This window comes from Labeo rohita, chromosome 16, assembly GCF_022985175.1.
Source record: "Labeo rohita strain BAU-BD-2019 chromosome 16, IGBB_LRoh.1.0, whole genome shotgun sequence".
Lineage (NCBI taxonomy): Eukaryota > Metazoa > Chordata > Actinopteri > Cypriniformes > Cyprinidae > Labeo > Labeo rohita.
In genome coordinates, this window is record NC_066884.1 from 24,004,740 (window position 1) to 24,026,878 (window position 22,139).

The 22,139-nt window shown below is 35.5% G+C and overlaps 1 protein-coding gene across 1 annotated transcript; it reads right to left on the reverse strand.

Moving 5' to 3' along the window:
• Nucleotides 1-4,838: 4,838 nt before the first annotated feature.
• On the reverse strand, nucleotides 4,839-20,959 carry LOC127178623 (uncharacterized). The gene is made up of 10 exons (XM_051131599.1): nucleotides 20,792-20,959; nucleotides 18,760-18,867; nucleotides 11,693-11,837; nucleotides 11,476-11,588; nucleotides 8,259-8,384; nucleotides 8,120-8,147; nucleotides 7,954-8,007; nucleotides 7,185-7,232; nucleotides 5,212-5,287; nucleotides 4,839-4,976 (listed from the first exon to the last, which is right to left on the reverse strand). Exons 1-10 carry the CDS (start codon nucleotides 20,957-20,959, stop codon nucleotides 4,958-4,960), a joined length of 885 nt encoding a protein of 294 aa, XP_050987556.1. The 3' UTR covers nucleotides 4,839-4,957.
• Between the last annotated feature and the right edge of the window lie 1,180 nt (nucleotides 20,960-22,139).

Sequence of the window (22,139 nt, forward strand, 5' to 3'; positions counted from 1 at the left end):
TCCAAATATATTTTGAGGTCGCGCAGATTAAATTTTGGGAGCATATGCCCTGCCCCCAACCCCTCCGACTCCTGAATGTCACTCACTCACTCGCTCATGCGGGCGTGCACTGCGGTCTCATGAGGAAACGCAGCTTTTTGATATAAAGTTTTTCTTGTTCCCGAATACAAATATTTTTTTTAAGTATTTGTTCGAAATAACCCACTGAGCAAACGTCGTCCAAACGACGTCATTTCAACGTCTTTGTCGGAATATAGACATGATCTGCACGTCGGGTGGACGTCTCATGTTTGTTGGGAAGTATTTGTAAAAACACGCTATTTGTGCCTTTCCGAATACCGTATTCGGGTTCGGCTCCACCCCTACTGTATATGTACACACGCACATTCACATAGATACATATATGTGTGTATATTTCCTTTTTTTGGCATATTCATCAAACTTAGGTGTGATTTCTTTGGAGTGTGTGTATGTTTTTTTTTCTTTTTTTATTGCTAAGTAATTACTATATACAGTAAACACTTTTTTGTAACTACATGCACTGGACACTGTGTTCTCCATTTTTTAAAGATGACATCTAAGGGACACAGGCCTATTTGCAGCTAGTAAAAAGCTCAACAATTTGAACGTATGATTTTGTTACATTGTTCAAATATGTAATACATTATTGCTTAAACTTTACACTTTTCATTTCTTAGACCTGGGAACGGTTGACAGACAAGATGGAGGGTATTTGGATCTGTCAAAACTAGAGGACTGGAGTCAGAAAAAAGACGGAAGAAAGCAGAGGCGGAGTTCTTAGATGAAGAGGACAAGTGAGGATCCACCGGACACCATTAGCCCACCTGTGAATGACAGAGCTGCAGGACAGTTCTGTGTGTAGGAGTATCTGTGTGCATAATTAAGCTGGTTGTGATCCAAAGGATTCCCAGATTATAACATAATTACAAAAATCACACATTTTATCAGTTTGACCCCTTAATGTCGCAACTCCATTGTCATTTCAGTAACTGCACTTCACTGGAAAGTAAAGTTATATACACACAAAAAGCTGAAAACCTTTGAGATGGATGACTGCATCTGCCTGCTCCTCACAAGCATCATTGGTGACAGTGTCACATTTAACTTTTTTCCCCAAAAGGGCTGTGTAGGGATGCAGATGGTTGAAGTGTTTGGTTTTGACGCGTGCTTCTGTCTTGAATAAAAATAAATACATTGTCCCAACTTTCGGGATAAAATCGGATATGCCAATCCATTTATTAGCCATTTGGCATCGCATACAACAACAAAAAATAAAGCAAACAGACTTAACGTCGTTTTTCCTGTTACAAACAAAATATTTAAATTCAAGAGAAAAAAAAAAACTGTTACGAGTCCTACACAGTGCTCTCGACACGACACGGCCAAAAGGTTTGTTTAACCTTTCATAGCGCACCTGTAACAAATGAATGCCTTACTTAAATATATTGAAAATACTCATACGCTCTCTAGTGCCAAAAACAAAAATGACAACTCAAAATAATGGCTCCAACAGGCTGAATAGAAATAAATTATTCATGGGACACACAATTCAACAAAAGAGAAATGAAAACAGATTTGCATTACATGCAAATACACTACAGATTCTGTTCAAGTTAATTTATGTAAATTACCTCATCTGTCATCTCTTTCACATCTGTTAGATAACTTGATGGCTGGAGGTTGTCTTATCTTTGAAAAGTTTGCCTAACACAGCAGCACCATCAAGACTTCAACCTGGCTATTGAATCTGTGCTATTCTTCAGATTTGAACTGAACATGGTGTTGCAGGATTTCCTGTGCAGACCTTTTCTTTCGAAACTGCAGATACTTCTGTCCTTGCTCGACCAGGTGTGTTTTTCTGCTGGACCTTGGAACCGTGCAATTTCTGGTAGATGAAAGAGGGTAAACATCTCAAAGGAAGCGGAAATGTTCAAACGTCCTTTTCTTTTTCCTTTTCATGACTTAATTACGATGGCCGATCACTTTACAAAACACAGAAATAAAACAATAAATATAAGAATAAATGATAAATAAACTTTTAAACAAATATTTCTATTTTCTGTATTTAACATTTTAATTTTCACAAACTGAGTATACAGTAATTACAACTTTTCAAGTGTTTTTTTTTTTTTATGTTTTGGAAATTAATCTTTACTATCCCTAATTAGGCTTCTTATTTTGCATTTTAGGCCATTTTTACCACAAAAGCACTTTCTGCAAATGTAATTGTGCAAGTGTAATTGTTTTATTATCCATTCATATCAGAGTTGTATGGGAATTTTTAAGGGAATGTTTGACAATGTGTGCAAAACAATTCCGCACACAGGGCCGTCGCTATGAATTCTGGGCCCTGTGCACTGAATTTGCTATAGGGCCCCCCTATAAAATATATAGTAGACATCAAGTAGTAGCCTATTAGTCTGCTTAGTTTGCTTTGCATAAAATAAAATTATTTACACCAAGGAAACTGTTTTATATATGAAATAAAAAAATCTACACCTACCTACACCAACCTACATATGCAATAATGGCAATATTATTACCAAATATATTTTTTTTTATCATGACAATAAAATTCCCTTAGCACTGTGACGCCAAGGGTTTCTTATTTAAAGCAATGAAGGACTCTGCACATCGAAAAATGACGCTAAAGGGGTACCCTGTGCGTCAAAAAGTGATGCCAATGGGTCCTGACCAAGCCTCAATTGTGACGAGCTGGGAGTGAGAATGTGTTGACAACTCACTGATTAACCTCCATAGTACTATGCTTTGTTGTGGAAGCAACTTAATTCAGTGGTTCCCTTAGGCATGTATGCACATGCATACTATTCACCCTGATACGTACATCTCGGAGACGTCTAATTGATGTCTGCATTTACATCTGCAAACATCTGCAAGACGTAGTTTGCTCATCTGCAATACGTCTATTGGACGTTTCCTATCAGATGTCAAATAGACGTCTATTAGATGATGTCTTTAAGATGTTTATGGTTTAGAATGTATGTAAAACTGACATCTTACAGATGTCTGCCAGACGTTTGTACACAGCAGATGCTTTCCAGATCAAGAGATCTTTAACAGACATCATGCAGATGTATGTGTGCTATCTGGGCAAAAATGCTTACAGAGGACGTGCAAAAATATGTATATTAAAATGCATTTATATTTGTATTGAATGGAAGATATAGACATGCACTGCATGTTAGCTTGCTTACTGTGTCCAAGAGCATAATTTATTAACCCTATATGTTTTACTAACCAGAAACTATGCTTCTAACCTTCTGACGCTGTTTGTGAATGTTCATTTGAACTGTGGTTTCGGAAACACTTAATCGTTGAACTATGTTGGTAATGACGGAACTTGCAACCATAGCTGGCTAACAAGGCTTTTGGGAAATGCACCCCTGGACAGCACAGGTGTGTCTGGCCGATGTCGGCCTTATGAACTATAACATTTAATAAGTATGGACCAGGTATCAGCAGATATAATTCGGTTAGGGATATTTTCCCAAGGAAATGCATGTCAGGGGCACATAAAACATAAAAACGTAAAAACGAATGAAATGTGCTGTTAGAACTGAACGTGGTAAAACAGCCTTTAAATATGCTAGTTTCTTGGGAAACTTTCTCTTTTCTCATTCATGCATGTTTTTTTATGGCTTTAATGTGTGAAAAGCTTTAAACAGCCCTGCCTTCACGGCTATATTTATATACCACAATGTACAAGATACAGCTAATTATTCTTATCTATCTATCTAGTATGAAAGGGCTCTAAACAATCCCAGTCAAGGAAGAAGGGTCTTATCTAGCGAAACGATCGGTTATTTTCTAAAAAAAAAATTACAGTTCATATACTTTTTAACCTCAAATACTTGTCTTGTCTAGCTCTGTGATGTGCATACTCTATGTTATCCGAAGAAGGTCAAATGCCCTTTACCAAAAAAGGTAAAACAGCAATGTAGGCTGATTTTGAAGTTGGAGGAGAAAATGAAATGTGAATTTTTCGACCTACCCTCACTGTCTTGACCTGGATTGCACAGACTACGCATGCACATCACAGAGCTAGACAAGCATTTGAGGTTAAAAAGTTTATAAATTGTACATTTTTTAGAAAATAACCGACGGATTCGCTAGAAAAGGCCCTTCTTCCTCGGCTGGGATCATTTAGAGCCCTTTGAAGCTGCATTTAAACTACATTTTGGAAGTTCAAACTCGCGGGCACCATAGAAGTCCACTATATGAAGAACATTCCTTAAATGTTTTCTATAAGAAACATAATTTCTTAACGACTGAAGAAAGAAAGAATTTGGATGACAAGGGGGTGAGCAAATTATCTGTAAATTTTTGTTCTGGAAGTGAACTTCTCCTTTAAACCAAGAATGAATATCACACAACTGCTGAGTTATTAGCAAAAAAATATATATTTATTATAATTTAAAATACAATTCTGTACTCTTTTGTTTTGCCATGATTTGAGTTGCTTTGTTATGTTATTGTCAAGTCAAAGAAAGGTTCATGAATCTTAAAAGCACTTCTTGTTCACACACGTGTGACACGTTCACATATCTAATTAAGCATTGGCATTACAGTTCTGACTTGCTTGTGACTCAACAGACTCAAAGACTTGAGTAATGGTCATTCTAAAAAGTTGAATTGCAGTTTCAGAATAATACAAAACACACACAAATAAAATAAATAAAGAAATAAGAAGTACAAGGGGAAAAACTTAAATAAAAAAGAAAATCCCAATAAGAATGTCGATGACTACAAACAAACAAAACTTACACAGCCATGAGCAAACAGAAGAGGCTAACAGATAGCGAACAGAAAAGGCTAACAAGTCTAACACAAGCGCCACAACATGAAATTAACTTTGTGGACATTGACCTCTAGTGGTAATGGACTTCTCCAACCGAAGACAGGGAAGTATTGTTAATTATGTGCCATCTCTCATTCTAGGAGGAAATAAATGGGTAAAACATTTTTATTAGCTTTCATAATATAAAATAATACAATATACATCATAGTATAATGTGTAGTTATGACTCCACATCAAGTGCTGTTGGTTTTTCGAGATGCCAGCTTAGATTAGCCTAAATTCTACTTTTCTTTGATAAGAGCATATCTTATAGGTGTAAATAGTTTTAGTTTTTGTGCACATGGCATTATTGCAAAATGTGTGTTAAATACCTGTTTGTCCTGCAGATGAAGTACGTCAAAATGACAACTACTGGGACAAAAGTGGCAGCAACAACAATGGTGCAGTCTATAGAGAAGAACATTTGACCAAATTATCAATTTATACAAACAACACACAGGTGTCACTTGCTTTAAGAAAAAGGCTTCATGAAAAGGCAGTTTTTTAGAACAAAATGATGCATACGCACTAATGATAATGACAAGGTTCAAAAGAGTAATAATAATAATAATTAATAGAGTATAGAGATGATACAGTACCTTGTGAAAGTATTCATACCCCTTAATTTTTTTCATGTTTTTTCATGTACTTTTTCCCACAACAATCTACATTCCATACACTATAATGGCAAAGCAAAAAACATGCTCCATGATCATATATGCAGATGGGAGAAACCTACAGAAGGACAACATAACTGCAACACTCCATCCATCTGGGCTTTATGGTGGTGTGGCAAGACTCAATCTTTTCCTCACACTTGGCATTTGCAAAAAATCACCTAGGGGACCCTCAGACTGTGAGAAACAAGATTCTCTGGTCTGAATAACCTCAATTCTAACATCATGTTTGAAGGAAACTAAGCACTGCTCATCACCTGCAGAGTACCATCCTAAAAGTAAACTGGTAGCAGCCTCATGCTGTGGGGCTGTTTTTCAGCGGCAGGGACTGAGAGGCTCGTCAGAGTAGAAGGAAAGCACAACACAGCAAAATATAGAGATAGCTTTAAAGAAAACCCAGTCCAGAGCATTCAGAACCTCAGACTGGGCAGAAGGTTCACCTTCCAACAGAACAATGACCCTAAGCACACATCAAGAGTGGCTTATAGACAACTTTTTGAATGTCCTTGAGTGTCCCAGCCTGGGCTTGAACACAATCAAATATTTCTGTTCATCTACCCCTATCCAACCTGACAGAGCCTGAGAAGTGAAGAGGTGAGGAGAAGAATGGTAGATAATTGCCAAATGCTGATATGCAAAGCTTCATCATACCCAAAAAGACTTGAGGCTGTAAAGATGCTTCAGCTAAGTACTGAGTTAAGGGTATGAATACTTATGCAATGTACATATTTCTTTTTTTTTTTTTTTTAAATTTTTTTTTTTTTACAAAGTTGTGACAATTCTGTTTTTGCTTTGTCATTATGGTGTATGGAGTGCAGATTGATGTGGGAAACAAGTAATTTAAAGCAATTTAACATAAGGCAGCAACATAAAAAAACTATGAAAAAAATTAATGGGTATGAATACTTTCACAAGGCACTGAAAAAGTACTGATAACACTAATGATTCACAATCTACCTGCCCATCAGGTCATGTTTTACAAGCTTTATTATAGTGTTCTTTTTTTGAATGCATTTTATATGGTTTTTCTTATAGTAAACTTCCTGTTACAACACCACTTGCACTACCGTATTCCCTCCCCCATCTCCAGAACTCTAGCCTAGCTTCCTCAACCACTGAACCTTTTCCAGTGCACAGTTGTGTGTGTGTGTGTGTGTGTGTGTGTATGTGATATGTGTGTGTGTGTGTGTGTGTGTGTGTGTGTGTGTGTGTGTGTGTGTGATTTAATGTGATTGTTGTATCTGGAAGTGGCTGTTTATAAACTTGCAAAACAGGAACACGCAGTAGTGACTTACAAAAGCTGCAGCAACTCTAGAGATTTTTCATATTTTTTTGTTTTGTGGCTTCATAACTTCAGCCAATGAGATATGGATAATTATTACTACTGACATTCTTTTTATTTTTGTGAAATTTCTGATTCGCAACCATACAAGGACAGTGAAGTCTGGTAAGAAATGTGCATGTGATTTGCATTAAACTTGTTATGCAGCCATGAAATGATGATCATCCCCAATTAAGTTTCTGTTTCTAGGTTGCTTTAATTTTCTAAGTAAAGAGACAGTAAGCTACTGTGAAGTTATTGCTTGATCAGTGCTGGAAATGTGGTCATTTATTAAGATTTTACTTACAGTATTTTCTCTTTGATAAACCAGTTTTCATGGCAGATAAGGATGTGTCTGTAAATGCAACAATATTACAAAAAGTGAGTACATGGATTTACTGAACGGCTGCACCCTGTTCTATCACCATAGATGCAGTATATATGCAGTACTATATCTATAAATTTCTTACCAAGACAAAGGTACATTTGCTCTACACTACAAAAAAAAAAAAAAAAAAAAAAAAAACCTAGGCTATGTGTGCTGTTTATGCTGGATATTTTATCCACATATTTATCCTAGTCATTTTTTAAAGAGGTGCATAAGCAAAATGATTTAGTAACATGATTCAAATTTAAATGTTAAATAAATAATAAATGTGACCCTGGATAACAAAACCAGTACCAAAGAACCATGAGTATATTTGTATCAATAGCCAACAACACAGTGTATGGTTCAAAATTACAGATTTTTCTTTTATGACAAAAATCATTAGGATATTAAGTAAAGAACATGTTTCATGAAGATATTTTGTAAACTTCTAATCGTAAATATATCAAAACTTAATTTTTGATTAGTAATATGCTTTGTTAATTACTTCATTTTGACAACTTTAAAGGTTATTTTTTATTTTTCTGCACCCTCAGATTCCAGATTTTCAAATATCCTAACAAATTATACATCAATGGAAAGCTTATTTATTTAGCTTTTAGGTGTTGTATAAATCTCAATTTCAAAAACATTGATCTTTTGACTGGTTTTGTGGTCTGGGATCACAAATGTTTAAAAAAAAGTTTACCTCTAGATGGCAGAATTGTGCTAAAAACGGAATTGCTGTCTGTTGAATTGGTGCCTGAAGCAAGAGACACAATTGGATGCCATTGTTATTTTATTTTAATATTGGTGTGTAGTTTCTGTTAAAATAAAGAGCAAAGCAAAGAGATGCCAAGTGAAAAACTACTCACAAGAACAAATGAGGTTCTTGGTGTATGTCTACAAGAGAATCAAAAAGCATTCAATTGTTATTTTTGTAATAAATACAATCTTTAAAATAAAAAGTAGTAAAACTATTCTGATCAGATAAATAATTGTTTCTGAACTTACGGGACAAGAGACGTGGTATCTAACTGAAGCTGGACAGTAAGACGCACTGATTCCATAACGACTTAAATTTTTGAAGGGATGAGAAAAGTATCTTAAATTTCTATCCAGGATTGCGGTGTAGATTCGCTAGAGGAGAATTGTGAGACAAACATGATGAAACTTTCAAACACTGAACACCTGCTGCTATTTTGCTTCTTTTAACTAATGTTTCTGGTGCAACAAGGCAAAACAATTTGTCACAGTCAGTGACAAATAGTATCAGACAAAACACAGAAAATTACATAAAAACATACCTACAACAGGCTACAGCAGGACTTATGTCCCTAGGCCTAAAAACTTTTCATTTTACAGGTAGCTAGAGGTCCTTTTACTCAAAGTTGCTTTTAGGTCTATATATATTGCCACTAGAGGGTGTTATACTGACATAATCTCAATATATCCTTATATAGTTGTGGTAAGGAAAATTTTTTATGGAACTTTATGTGAATCATTGTGCGAAATGTATGCCATAGTGTTGTGGCCATTTTAACCACATTGAGTTTTTTTTCTTTTTTTACACTTGGGCTTTTAACCTTTAACAACATGTGGGCTTTTACTAATCTATCTATCTATCTATCTATCTATCTATCTATCTATCTGTCTGTCTGTGTCTGTCTGTCCATCTATCTATCTGTCTTTCTTTCTGTCTATCTATCTATGTATCCATCTATCTGTCCATCTGTCTGTCATCTATCTATCTATCTATCTATCTGTCTGTCTGTTTGTCTGTCTATCTATCTATCTATCTATTAATCTATCTATCTATCTGTCCATCTGTCTGTCCATCTGTCTGTCATCTATCTATCTATCTATCTATCTATCTATCTGTCTGCAGAGATGGCAAATGTACACACATCCTTCACTCAAGTAGAAGTACAGATACTCCTGTTTAAAATACTCTGGTAAAAGTAGAAGTACTGACTACACTTTTTTACTCAAGTTAAAGTAAAGAAGTATGAGCTCTGACATGTACTTAAGTAAAAAGTACCCATTAGTACTGCTTGTTTTAGTGTCACGCTGGTAACTGGACCTCACATCATACTGACACATTAATACAAAATAATTTACATTTAACATTTTGTTAGCTAATCAATGTATCAAGGCTGAACAACCACCATGTAGAACAGGGCAGGACTGGGACAAAATTTCAGGCCGGTGAAATCTCACACTCATCCAGGCCATCCCATTCACCAACAAAAAATTACAAAACCACCTGTTTTTTGTATGGTAATCAAATTTAAAACCGGTTAAAACCTAATAATTAAACAAAATAATTAAAGGTTCTCTCTTGAACTGCACCTTAATTTCCATTTTCCTTTTCAGTCTCTCAATCTCAATCTTAGTTTCCATGATATCTCTCTGCATCTCACTTATTGTGTGTTTACTTTTTCCACTAATTTTCTTGTACCTGTCCCTTTTCCCATCAGCCATCTACTGTTATGAACAGAACTGTATCCACCTTCTTGCAAAACAAACACCTCATTGTATTCTTTTTGCAATAACATAATTTTATTTTAGTTAAATTTAAAGTATCACATTATGACCACGTGTTGTTTTATCGTAAAATTACTTAAATACTATAGATTTAGTAAAACTATATTTTCTAAATTGCCTAAATGTCAAAAATAGCAGAATAAAAATGACATTATGGCAATATCTTTACATAAACATTGTTATTCTGAACATGTTATTGCTTTATCATGAGTCATATTTATCTCTTATTAAAATTAACCATGTTTTTGGCGGATTGATTAGAATCTGTTTTAATTCACAACCATAGTTTTACTACAAATTTCATGGTTATGGTTAGTGTAGCAAACCATGGTTAATTTGTGGTTTCCATGGTTTAACTATAGTAACCATGGTTCACCAAATGCAGATTACAGTTTTTCTCAGTCGCTTTGGTGCATTTCTCACAACACTATTTACATTTGCACAACAGTTAATGCATTTCTCAAAACAATTAGTACAAACTGCAAAACCTAGTTGATAACCTGCAAAAGCGTGTCACTTGCTCAAAATGGATAGCTCATTCCTCAAAAGCAAGTATTCATGTCAATGAAAGTGTCAGTGTCATCAAGATGAAAAGTCCTGACACCATTGTTTATGAACAAGATAGTCAAATGGCTTTGTCATGTTTTCATTATGACAGTTTACTCTGTAAATTTTTTCCTATGCAAAAAGTCAGATTTTGGTGACACTTCCTGAAAATGCTCAAGACAGCACTATATACTATTTGCACAGCCATTTGAAAACTACAGTAAAGCTAGACATTACTGTATTTAGTGAGGTATCTGAGTACAAGACACTGAATATGTATGTTTCACATTTTTACTTCATATGCTCTTTGCAATTCTAATTTATTCAAAGCATTGTGCAAACGAATAAATACACCCTTATTTACAACAAACATAAACTCCCTTTGGGTAGAGCTGTGCACAATTGTAAACAATATTGCAGTACATATTGGAACTGAACCTACAACATACATAGGTCTGTAAATCATTCATGCACATTTGCAGAAATTGTTCAATTTAGAAGACATTTTCAGGAAAAAAAAAAAAAAATTTTTTATAAAATTTGCTTGACAGATTTTGACAACTAGTTCAACATTTTTGTATGTAATGACTCAAGCAATGAAATGAGGACTATTAGTTTTATATGGAATGACTATTCAGCATTCACAAGTTTAGTTAATTTTGACTGACATGACATAAGCAAATGATAATGTTATAAAACAGCAGAGAGTTGTATGAAAGCAATTGATGCATGTCCAAAAGCATTTGCAATTTGTTGGAAGGAATGAGAAACTGCTACTATGATGTGCACAAATGACTAAATGTTGTGGAGGTTAAAGTAAATGTTGTGCAAATGTAAATAGTGTTGTGAGAAATGCACCAAAGCGACTGAGAAAAACTGTAAAACTAACGAGCCTGGTTTGAAAACGTAAGAAGTAGAAAGTACAGATATTTGTGTAAAAATGTAGGAAAACCTATTTAAGTACAGCAACAAAGTATTTGTACTCAGCTACTTCCCATCTCTGTCTGTCTGTCCATCTGTCTGTCTTTACAATCTATCTATCTATCTATCTATCTATCTGTCTATCTGTCTGTCTGTCTAGCATTTCGTTTAGCTATTATTTATTAATCACATTTTAAAAATAAAAATGGTTACTTACATCAATGGTCCATTCTGCATCACACGCAGGGTCTTGCACGTTCACGGCCACACCGTCGGGCAGGTCAAAGTCATAGGATGAACCTTCTCTCCGAATCCCAACACACGTTTCACCTGCTGCGGCGATATTCCTCAAATGAATCAAGTCTCTAATTACAGCATTAAAATTAGAATTTCAGAATTATCGTTGCCAATGAAATTAAAATGCAAAGTTTTACCTTCGATCGACTTTCCGTCGTTAAAAGAAAGACACGGGAACAAAACAGCAAATAACAGAGCGGTATGCATGATCAAAGTTGTGCTTTCATTGACAGGCAGAGCTTGAATGAGCAGACTGCAGACTTTAAGGAAACTGCGGTCTTGCTGCACAAGTACCACCCATGTGTGAAAGCAGAGAGAGAGAGTGTGTGCGTATGTGTGCGTGTGTGTGTGTGTGGGAGAGAGAGAGAGAATGAATGACTCAGAGATAGCGTTTGAGATGGGGCTGTGTTCAAACAAACAGTGGAAGTATAATACATACTACCTACAATTTAACTCTGTCAACTTTTGCTTGGTCATTTTGTGTGTGTGTCTTACAACCAACTGGAAAGTACTATTTACTGGAGTAGGGGATGGTAATTGTTTAGCACTTTTATGGACATCCTGGTCAATAAAATATCTTAACAAAACATCCATACTTATTTTGTCATTTTCTGTGTTGCTGAAGGAAGCTCATGCGTAAAGACCTCTGGAGACACATAGGAATATTTAGGAAATGGTTAGTTAATTGTTATTGGATACATTAAACAAACAATTAATGTGACCTAGCACAGATTCACATCTATTTTTGTATGCTGAGGTACTGAGTAACTACTGCTCTTGTGACGCAAGCAAAATCAAGGCCAAATGGCTATGCGGATAATTATCATTACATTCTTTATGGTGCCACACCCTGTGTACAATGTTCTAAAATGGGTCTTTAAACATATCTTTAAATAACATAGCTGTGAAAAACCATTTTTACTTCTTACCAGAGTAAAGGCCAAATGGGTGATCAGAAGTGATAATAATACTTGTGTGTTGTTAAAAACTAAACTGTTAGCAAATATTAGGCTACACTAAAAAAATAAAAGTTCTTTATTGGCATAAGTGTTTCCATGAAGAACCTTCAACATCCATGGAAACTTTCAAATGCAGAAAATGTTCTTTAAAGTCAAAAAAGGTTGTTTAGATTTTTGAAAATGTTCTTCAAAATGGTTCTTTTAGGAACTGTTCACTGAAAGGTTCTTTGGGGAACCAAAAATGGTTCTTGGCATCACTGCTTGGCATCATTTTGCTAAAGCCATGGGAGTAGCCCAGGTGAAACGATATAGAGAACCGATTGAGGATATTGATGATATTGTGTGTTTTTTGAGATGGATAACCTCAAAGAACACTGAAGTGTTTAAAATAGCAAACAAAATGTTAAATGGATACATAAAATAACTATTAAAAAGCACTGTTTGCGAGTGTTAGTCACTCGAATGTCGATCTATACAACTTGGTCATTTTGTGCAATCAGTTGAAGTACACTGGAAAGTTTTATAGCCCTCATCGTCTTTTCCACGATTACCATTGACTTTCATTGTATGAGCAGAAAAGAGCATAACATTTCTATTTATGTGCCACACAAAATGTCACACAGGCTTGGAATAAAATTAAAGGGATAGATAGTTCACCCAAAAATAAAAATTCTGTCATTAATTACTCACCCTCATGTTATTTCCACACCTTCGTTCATCTTTGGAACACAAATTAAGATGAAATCTGAGAGCTTCCTGCCCCCTGCACAGACAGCAACGCACCTACCATGTTCATGACCCAGAAAAGTAGTAAAGAAATAATTTAAATAGACTGTGTGACAAATGTTCTTAATACCTTTCTGGGACTTGAACGTGTCAGTTGTGTTGCTGTTTATGCAGGGTCCGAAAGCTTTTGGATTTCTTCAAAAAATATTTTAATTTGAAAAATTCTGAAATTCTGAAGATGAAGAGAGAAAAAAAGATAAAACTACAAAATCTCATTATGAATGTTGTATTAGCTTCACACTGCACAGAGGTTTGTTTTATAACAACATGATGGGAATTGAATTTCAACTGATAATTACTTTGCTTGTTAGAAGTGGAGAAAATAGTATTCCTTTGGAATGTGAGTGGCAGACAGTCCTGCACCATGGGGTTATTACAGTGCACCCCTGCATCATTTCCTGTTCTGAAGTGAGGTGATCTTACTGGCACATTATTGGCTGATGACACTTCTGATGTTGAGAACCTACAGCTGTGAACTGAACTGAGTTGAGCTAAAATCACATGGGAATTCCCAGGACTGGTTTACAGTGACATTTGTCTGTATTATTGTTGTTACTGCAATGTTAGGATGGCATATAGATTAGGCGATACAGGTGTTTTCCACTTCAGTCCATTTATTAACAACTGGGCAATGGTTCAACATACACTCACTCTATGCTGCGATTCTCCTCTGAACCGCCGTACAATCTGCGCATGACACCAGGTGTGAGCTACTCCCTATATTACCATATATGGCCTGAACATATCTTCAGTCTATCATTACAGTGACAAATATGAGGTGTGAGAGAATGTACCTGGTTTCAGCAGTAAATGTATTTGTATAAAAAGGTAATGGTATAAATGTCTGTGACATTCCTTGCATAAAAGATACATTAAGCATGCATGTGGAGTCAATATTACTATGTCACTAAAACTGCAATAAACAAAGTAAACAAAAAGTGATGTTTTGTTGCCACTGGCAACATGTAAAAACAACTGTTTACGGGCAGGCTGATCAGCTGATTAATAGTTTCCCAGAAAAACAACTAGCCAGTGAAACTAGAACTGGAACTGTTGGCCAGCTCTGTTACATTTAGGAGTACAGTAAAATATCAGGCCATAAACGGTCTGATTTAACTATTTTAATAAATGTTGCAAAAATTGTATTTCTCTAAACCTAATGCATTAACGTAGTTGCTGAGTGCTATTTTTTGCAGAGTAAATGTCATTCTAAATATTTAGTTTGAATTTTTGCATTTGTGATTAAATTTACTGTTCAGATATGTGACCCTGGTCCACAAAACAAATATATGGCACAATTAATAAAGAATCTGAAAAGATGAAAAAATAATTAAATAAATGCACAATCAATAATAAAACAAAAATTAAATAAAAATGACATTCTAAAACATTATATTTACATTTCAACAGTTCAGTTTAACAATCCCTTAACATTTTTACAGTAAGATGCTAATATGTAATTCAAAAGATGGTCACACCAAGACTTCAACGTTCACAGCAAGAGTTTAGTTTTCAGGGACTGTACCTTTGCAGAGCAGTGAGTGCCCATTTCCATAAACGCTTTCTCAATTACCTCAAAAGTATATTTGAGTTCTTTTAGGTATTAAAAATCCAAGGAGAAGATAAGGCCAAACAGGTAAGCAACAGCAGATAGTAGGTCTGAAATGTCTTTCAGAACAATGACCTCCTCCAAAACAACAGCAAAGTTTGTAAAGGTAGGCAGTGTGCTAGGGGCGACATCATCCTCCGTTATAACAGGAATTCCCATTTTCATCCCTCTGGTCTGTCTGTCTGCTGGAGATGTGTCCTGTGTCCTAATGAAACAATGAACACATCATTATCAGCTGATCTCAGTTTTATATCTTTTTGTTTTTTTCCCTGAAAAACAACTAATTATATGAAACAACCAAATCACCGAACACATGCTTCATATCTTTGTATTCCAATGATTGGACTGTAACATGAGTTAGACATAATATAAAGCTAAATACATGATAAAAGGTTGCATATTCTTTTAATAATGCTAATTTACATTGCATTGCATAATTTATCATTTACAGAATATAAGTGAATGATGACTGTCAATGAGGCTGTCATTAATCATCATAATGATCATACAGAACTGTTTATTGAATTTAATTGAATGATTAATGCTAAATTCAATCATCCTAAAATCAAAAATGAAATCAAATCGTAATTAATTTCCTCACAATGTAAAGATTTGCTACCCTTTATTTCTATTAAGGTTATGTGGCAAGATGTTGTCGAGGCTTTATATCTGCAGACAAATTATTGATACATACTCACCAGACATTTTATAAACAATGCAGGATCTTCAGGGAGATTCACAATATTTCTGTGATTCACAATATTTGAGGTCTGAAAAATGGGTACCAAATAAAAATAATTGATTAAGAGATGTTGTGTAGTGTTACAGTGAGACAACGCTATTTTCTGAAGTTAAAACACAAAAGGGCTCTGATAAATCATACAGTTTAGAGATTACACATGGATGTCATTAACATGTTACCTGTTGATCACGCATGTCAAGAAGATCTTCCATCTATTTTTCAAAAGCCCCCTGTCTTGCTCTGTACAATTTCAGAAGTTGTGGTGTATGTTGGTGTAATGATGAGCTGAATGTTACTGAGGAGGTCAATGTTGGTAATGTTTTTGAACTCATTACCTATGTGATGAGAGAAAAAAGTTTTGGTTATAAAATTGTTCAACAAACATAAAAACATCACAAAAATCTCAATTATAAAGATGACTACAGCTAAATACTTCCTGTTAGGACTAATACTTTAACCTCATTAGGAAGAGACAGGGGACACAATCTCATTTTCTGACTGATAAGGATCTTTTCAGTCCTCTTCTTTAGTTCCTCTACTAAATTTTACATTGCATGTGTTGATCTCTGAAACCCAAAAAAGGCAAAAATGATGTACACCAACAATCTAAAACTATTTTCAAGAGAGAATACAAACAGAACACCAGTACTTTATATATATATATATATATATATATTTTTTTTTTTTTCCCTTTTAAACCGTTATGCAAATTCTTTTAAAAATAAAAGTTCGCATTATAATACTGGTGTTCTTGTGATACGGATTTATTGTTCATGTTACCAAAAGTCCTAGACCAAAATTGCGTTTTGACCCATTCCTCAGTCCTGCTTACGAATCTTGTGTTAAATGCTAGAGTGAAGTTCGTTTTCTGTGCTTTGTCACCACCATCAGGTCATTCTGTGTAACAGCAGCTCTTGACAGTCATCTAAAATGTCAAATATCTAACTGGATGGCCTGTTGTTGCATCCGGGGCGATGGGAAAAATCGATTAGTATCGCGCCCACTGTAAAAGTTTTAAGCACAATACACAGAGTCTTATACAATGTCTAAACCGGACACGACAAAAGAAAATAAACTAATTAAGAACAAGACATTTGTAGAGTCGCGCTGCATGCACTGATTATAATGGATTCATATTGTGTGTTGTGTCTCGTTGTACACGGTATTAATCTAACAAGTACACTTTATAATGTTTTTCTGTGATGTAATAAACAACACGATTACATTACAGTTAAGTCTATATGACTACTCGCACATTATTTCCGATAACTGTAGTAAATAAAACCAGGACTGCAAAACATTAAGTTAGATTTTCAATATATAAAACCGGAATTAAGACATATTTTCTCCTTAATGAGAACGTTCATGCAAACTTGCATTAAAATAACAAGCTTGACCAGTGACACTATTACTTATGACTTTTAAAACCAGGTCAAAAGACAACTGTACATTTTACTGCCATTAAAAACTCTGAACAGTAGAAATATTTGCATGTCGCAAACAATGCTTAATGATCACACTGACGTTTTACAAACACTATACCAATATAATAAATATAATGAAATAAATAAAGATACTTACTTTGAACGATGCAGTTTGAAAGGTTGATGAAATTGTTTGTGATCTCGTGCTGCATCTTTGACCGACGATCAAAATGGCGCTATCATTTCATGTGTTCCAACGTCTGCATGTTACAGCGCGCATGCTCCAACCACCAAACCAACATGTGTGCTTGTAAACTTGCATGTGCATGTCCAGTCAACAGTTCAAACTAAGTTGGTCTGACAATTTTTGAACCAACTTATTTCCGCTTATTAAGTCAACTTTTTTTAGTTTTAATGTCCAGTTAACTAACAGATTTAAGTTATTCAAACTTTTTGCAAGTTGGATTTTTTACAGTGCAGGTGCATCTCATAAAATTAGAATGTCATGAAAAAGTTCATTTTTTTATTGTAACTTATTTTAAAAACTGAAACTTTCATATATTCTAGATTCATTACATGTAAAGCAAAATATTTCTAAAGTTTTTTGTTTGTTTGTTTGTTTTAATTTTGATGAGTAGAGCTTACAGCTCATGAAAGTCAAAAATCCAGTATCTCAAAATATTAGAATATTTACATTTGAGTTTCATTGAATGTCCATCCCTACAGTATAAATTCTGGGTATCTCTTGTTCTTTGAAATCACAATAATGGGGAAGACTGCTGACTTGCAATGGCCCAGAAGACAATCACTGACACCCTCCACTAAGAGGGTAAGTCACAGAAGGTCATTACTGAATGGGGTGACTGTTTACAGAGTGCTGAATCAAAGCATATTAAATGCAAAGTTGGCTGGAAGGAAGAAATTGGGTAGGAAAAGGTGCACAAGCAACAGAGATGACCGCAAGCTTTAGAAAACTGTCAAGCCAAGTCAAGATGAGCATTTGACATTAAAAAGTATATAAATTGTATTATTTTTCTGAAAATAACCGATCGTTACGCTAGATAAGACCCTTCTTCCTCGACTGGGATCGTTTACAACCGCATTTGGGATCGTTTGAAGCCACATTTAAACTGTATTTTGGAAGTTCAAAATCGGGGCACCATATCAGTCCATTACATGGAGAAAAATGTTGAAATGTTTTCCTCAAAAAACATAATTTCTTTACGACTGAAGAAAGCAAGACATGAACATCTTGGATGACAAGGGGGTGAGTACATTATATGTGAATCTTTGTTTTGGAAGTGGACTTCTCCTTTTAGCATAAACAGTTGACCTTACCTTTAGGAAGTGTAGTCGGAGGAGTGTTATCACCTACAAAACAATGTTGTCAATGTGTTAATACTTTTGTTAATACTATTATTGCACATACTAGTAGTCATGATATTAGTCACGTGATATTACTATGTACTAAACTGGGTTTACAGTAGATTAAATGGGCATGTTTAGAAAGATTATGCAGTCAGTCAAATTATTACATAGTAGTAAATCAGTTACTTACAAGAGCACTGCATCTTTTTCCTAAACTGCTAAAACAAACAAACAAAAAAAAAAAAAACGTAATGAAAGCTTATAGGTTATTCAATTAATTTGATGGCCATAAAAGCTAAAACACAAATGTACTTACACTGGCACTGGGGCAGGTCTGTATGATGGTTGTGTTTGCCATTACCACTGCAAGTGGGGGCATGAACTTTGCATTTCCAGCAGCTTCAGAGAAATCTGCCACTTTTTCCTGATCAGAAGAGGGAGAGAAAAGATACAAAAGATGGTGAGATGGCAGAGTTAAGAATAAACATACAGTGGGTACGGAAAGTATTCAGACCCCCTTAAATTTTTCACTTTTTGTTATATTGCAGCCATTTGCTAAAATCATTTAAGTTCATTCTTTTTCCCTCATTAATGTACACACAGCACCTCATATTGACAGAAAAACACAGAATTGTTGACATTTTTGCAGATTTATTAAAAAAGAAAAACTGAAATATCACATGGTCCTAAGTATTCAGACCCTTTGCTCAGTATTTAGTAGAAGCACCCTTTTGATCTAATACAGCCATGAGTCTTTTTGGGAAAGATGCAATAAGTTTTTCACACCTGGATTTGGGGATCCTCTGCCATTCCTCCTTGCAGATCCTCTCCAGTTCTGTCAGGTTGGATGGTAAACGTTGGTGGACAGCCATTTTTAGGTCTCTCTAGAGATGCTCAATTGGGTTTAAGTCAGGGCTCCAGCTGGGCCATTCAAGAACAGTCACGGAGTTGTTGTGAAGCCACTCCTTCGTTATTTTAGCTGTGTGCTTAGGGTCATTGTCTTGTTGGAAGGTAAACCTTCGGCCCAGTCTGAGGTCCTGAGCACTCTGGAGAAGGTTTGCGTCCAGGATATCCCTGTACTTGGCCGCATTCATCTTTCCCTCGATTGCAACCAGTCGTCCTGTCCCTGCAGCTGAAAAACACCCCCACAGCATGATGCTGCCACCACCATGCTTCACTGTTGGGACTGTATTGGACAGGTGATGAGCAGTGCCTGGTTTTCTCCACACATACCGCTTAGAACTAAGGCCAAAAAGTTCTATCTTGGTCTCATCAGACCAGAGAATCTTATTTCTCACCATCTTGGAGTCCTTCAGGTTTTAGCAAACTCCATGCGGGCTTTCATGTGTCTTGCACTGAGGAGAGGCTTCCGTCGGGCCATTCTGCCATAAAGCCCCGACTGGTGGAGGGCTGCAGTGATGGTTGACTTTCTACAACTTTCTCCCATCTCCCGACTGCATCTCTGGAGCTCAGCCACAGTGATCTTTGGGTTCTTCTTTACCTCTCTCACCAAGGCTCTTCTCCCCCGATAGCTCAGTTTGGCTGGACGGCCAGCTCTAGGAAGGGTTCTGGTCGTCCCAAACGTCTTCCATTTAAGGATTATGGAGGCCACTGTGCTCTTAGGAACCTTAAGTGCAGCAGAATTTATTTGTAACCTTGGCCAGATCTGTGCCTTGCCACAATTCTGTCTCTGAGCTCTTCAGGCAGTTCCTTTGACCTCATGATTCTCATTTGCTCTGACACGCACTGTGAGCTGTAAGGTCTTATATAGACAGATGTGTGGCTTTTTCTAATCATGTCCAATCAGTATAATCAAACACAGCTGGACTCAAATGAAGGTGTAGAACCATCTCAAGGATGATCAGAAGAAATGGACAGCACCTGAGTTAAATATATGAGTGTCACAGCAAAGGGTCTGAATACTTAGGACCATGTGATATTTCAGTTTTTCTTTTTTAATAAATCTGCAAAAATGTCAACAATTCTGTGTTTTTCTGTCAATATGGGGTGCTGTGTGTACATTAATGAGGAAAAAAATGAACTTAAATGATTTTAGCAAATGGCTGCAATATAACAAAGAGTGAAAAATTTAAGGGGGTCTGAATACTTTCCGTACCCACTGTATGTACACGTTTTTATTTACTTTGTCACTGACGCTATGCATAATGTATTGTTTATCAAACATCATGTTAAAAGAACAATAGAAACTGTCATCTTTAGATTTTAGCTAACAATCTTATAGTCAGAAAAAACTGTTGAGGGATAGGGATGTAATCGCCCCAAGACTGCATTTACTTAAATAGTAAGTAAGTAAAAAGCAACAAAATGCTACAAAATAAAATATTTACATCAATGAGCCTTTGGGTCTCGCAGTCACGGACACCATCTTTAAAGTCATATGACATATGGAAGCAGAACTGTCCATCACTCTGTCTCTCTCCTGTGCACTGCAGGATATCAGATGCTTCTGATGACAGTACAATGCACAACAGCAACGCCACAACTGAAACAATCATTTTAAAAATTACAAAAAAACATACTGAAGCTAATGCTGGCCTGAAAATGCCAAATGCAAAGTACAAAGAAAGTATGACACAAAAAGTAAAACACCTTCACTATTTTTTGATTGATTACTAATGAATTCAGTTTTTAAGTCTCTGAATCGTAGCACACAGGGGTTCTCAAACTTTTTTTGGATACTAAAGACCCCTCAAATCAAACTTTAAAGATCCCCTCTTCATTAAAGAAAATGGTGCTACTGACAAATAACAATAATTTACATTTATGCTGTCATTGTACTAAAGCCAATGAAAATATTTAGATTTAATACTTGAGCTGGAAAATAATATTAACATTATTAACAAAGCTTTTGTAACACATTTTCTCTGAAATCTTTCACAGACCCTTAAGCTGTTTAAAACCTCCTTGTCTAAAGAGACCAACTTCTCAGTTTTGACATGTACAAGGCAAACACACAGACACAACCATGTATTATCAGCAGATGACTAAGGCTATAAGAGCTGCACTACATCCTATTAGTTTTTATACCACAAGCATAAGTCTTGTATAATAAGCCACACTTTTGCAGTTGACAATCTTTATCAACAGCAGCTTACTGCTAATTACATTTAAACATCATGTAATGCAAGATTTAAAAAGGTCTGGACAAACATCCAGTTGTAACTAATATTTATTTTCAACTCAGGGCACAATTGCGTTCCCTTCCCTTCCTTTTCCTTTTGTAATCTGGGGATAATTTTACTTGTACTTATAATTAAAATAAATAAAACAAGAAAAGACAGATAAAGGTAATTTTCAGATAAAATTGTTAAGCAAACTCCAGTTAACAGTGGTTACATTCAGATGAGTAACTGTTATTTATATACAGTAGTGTTTACATAAGCAAGCCCAGACAGCTTTCAATGAAGCTACAGGCCATAAATCCACAATGAAATTATTACTTAATTACTACTTACTAAGAAGACATTTCAAATCAAGTTTCAGATATATCAAGTGTGGGGGGTTATATGCCTGTCTAATACTGTAACTTTACCCATACGGCACACCTTTATGTGGACTCATCTGACCTACATCTACTCATAATTCATGCCTGCAAAACAAATAAAAGCTGAATCTCCTTTCACAGTATGATGCAACACAGGGGGGAAAGGATATCCATATTAAGACTTCCACTGC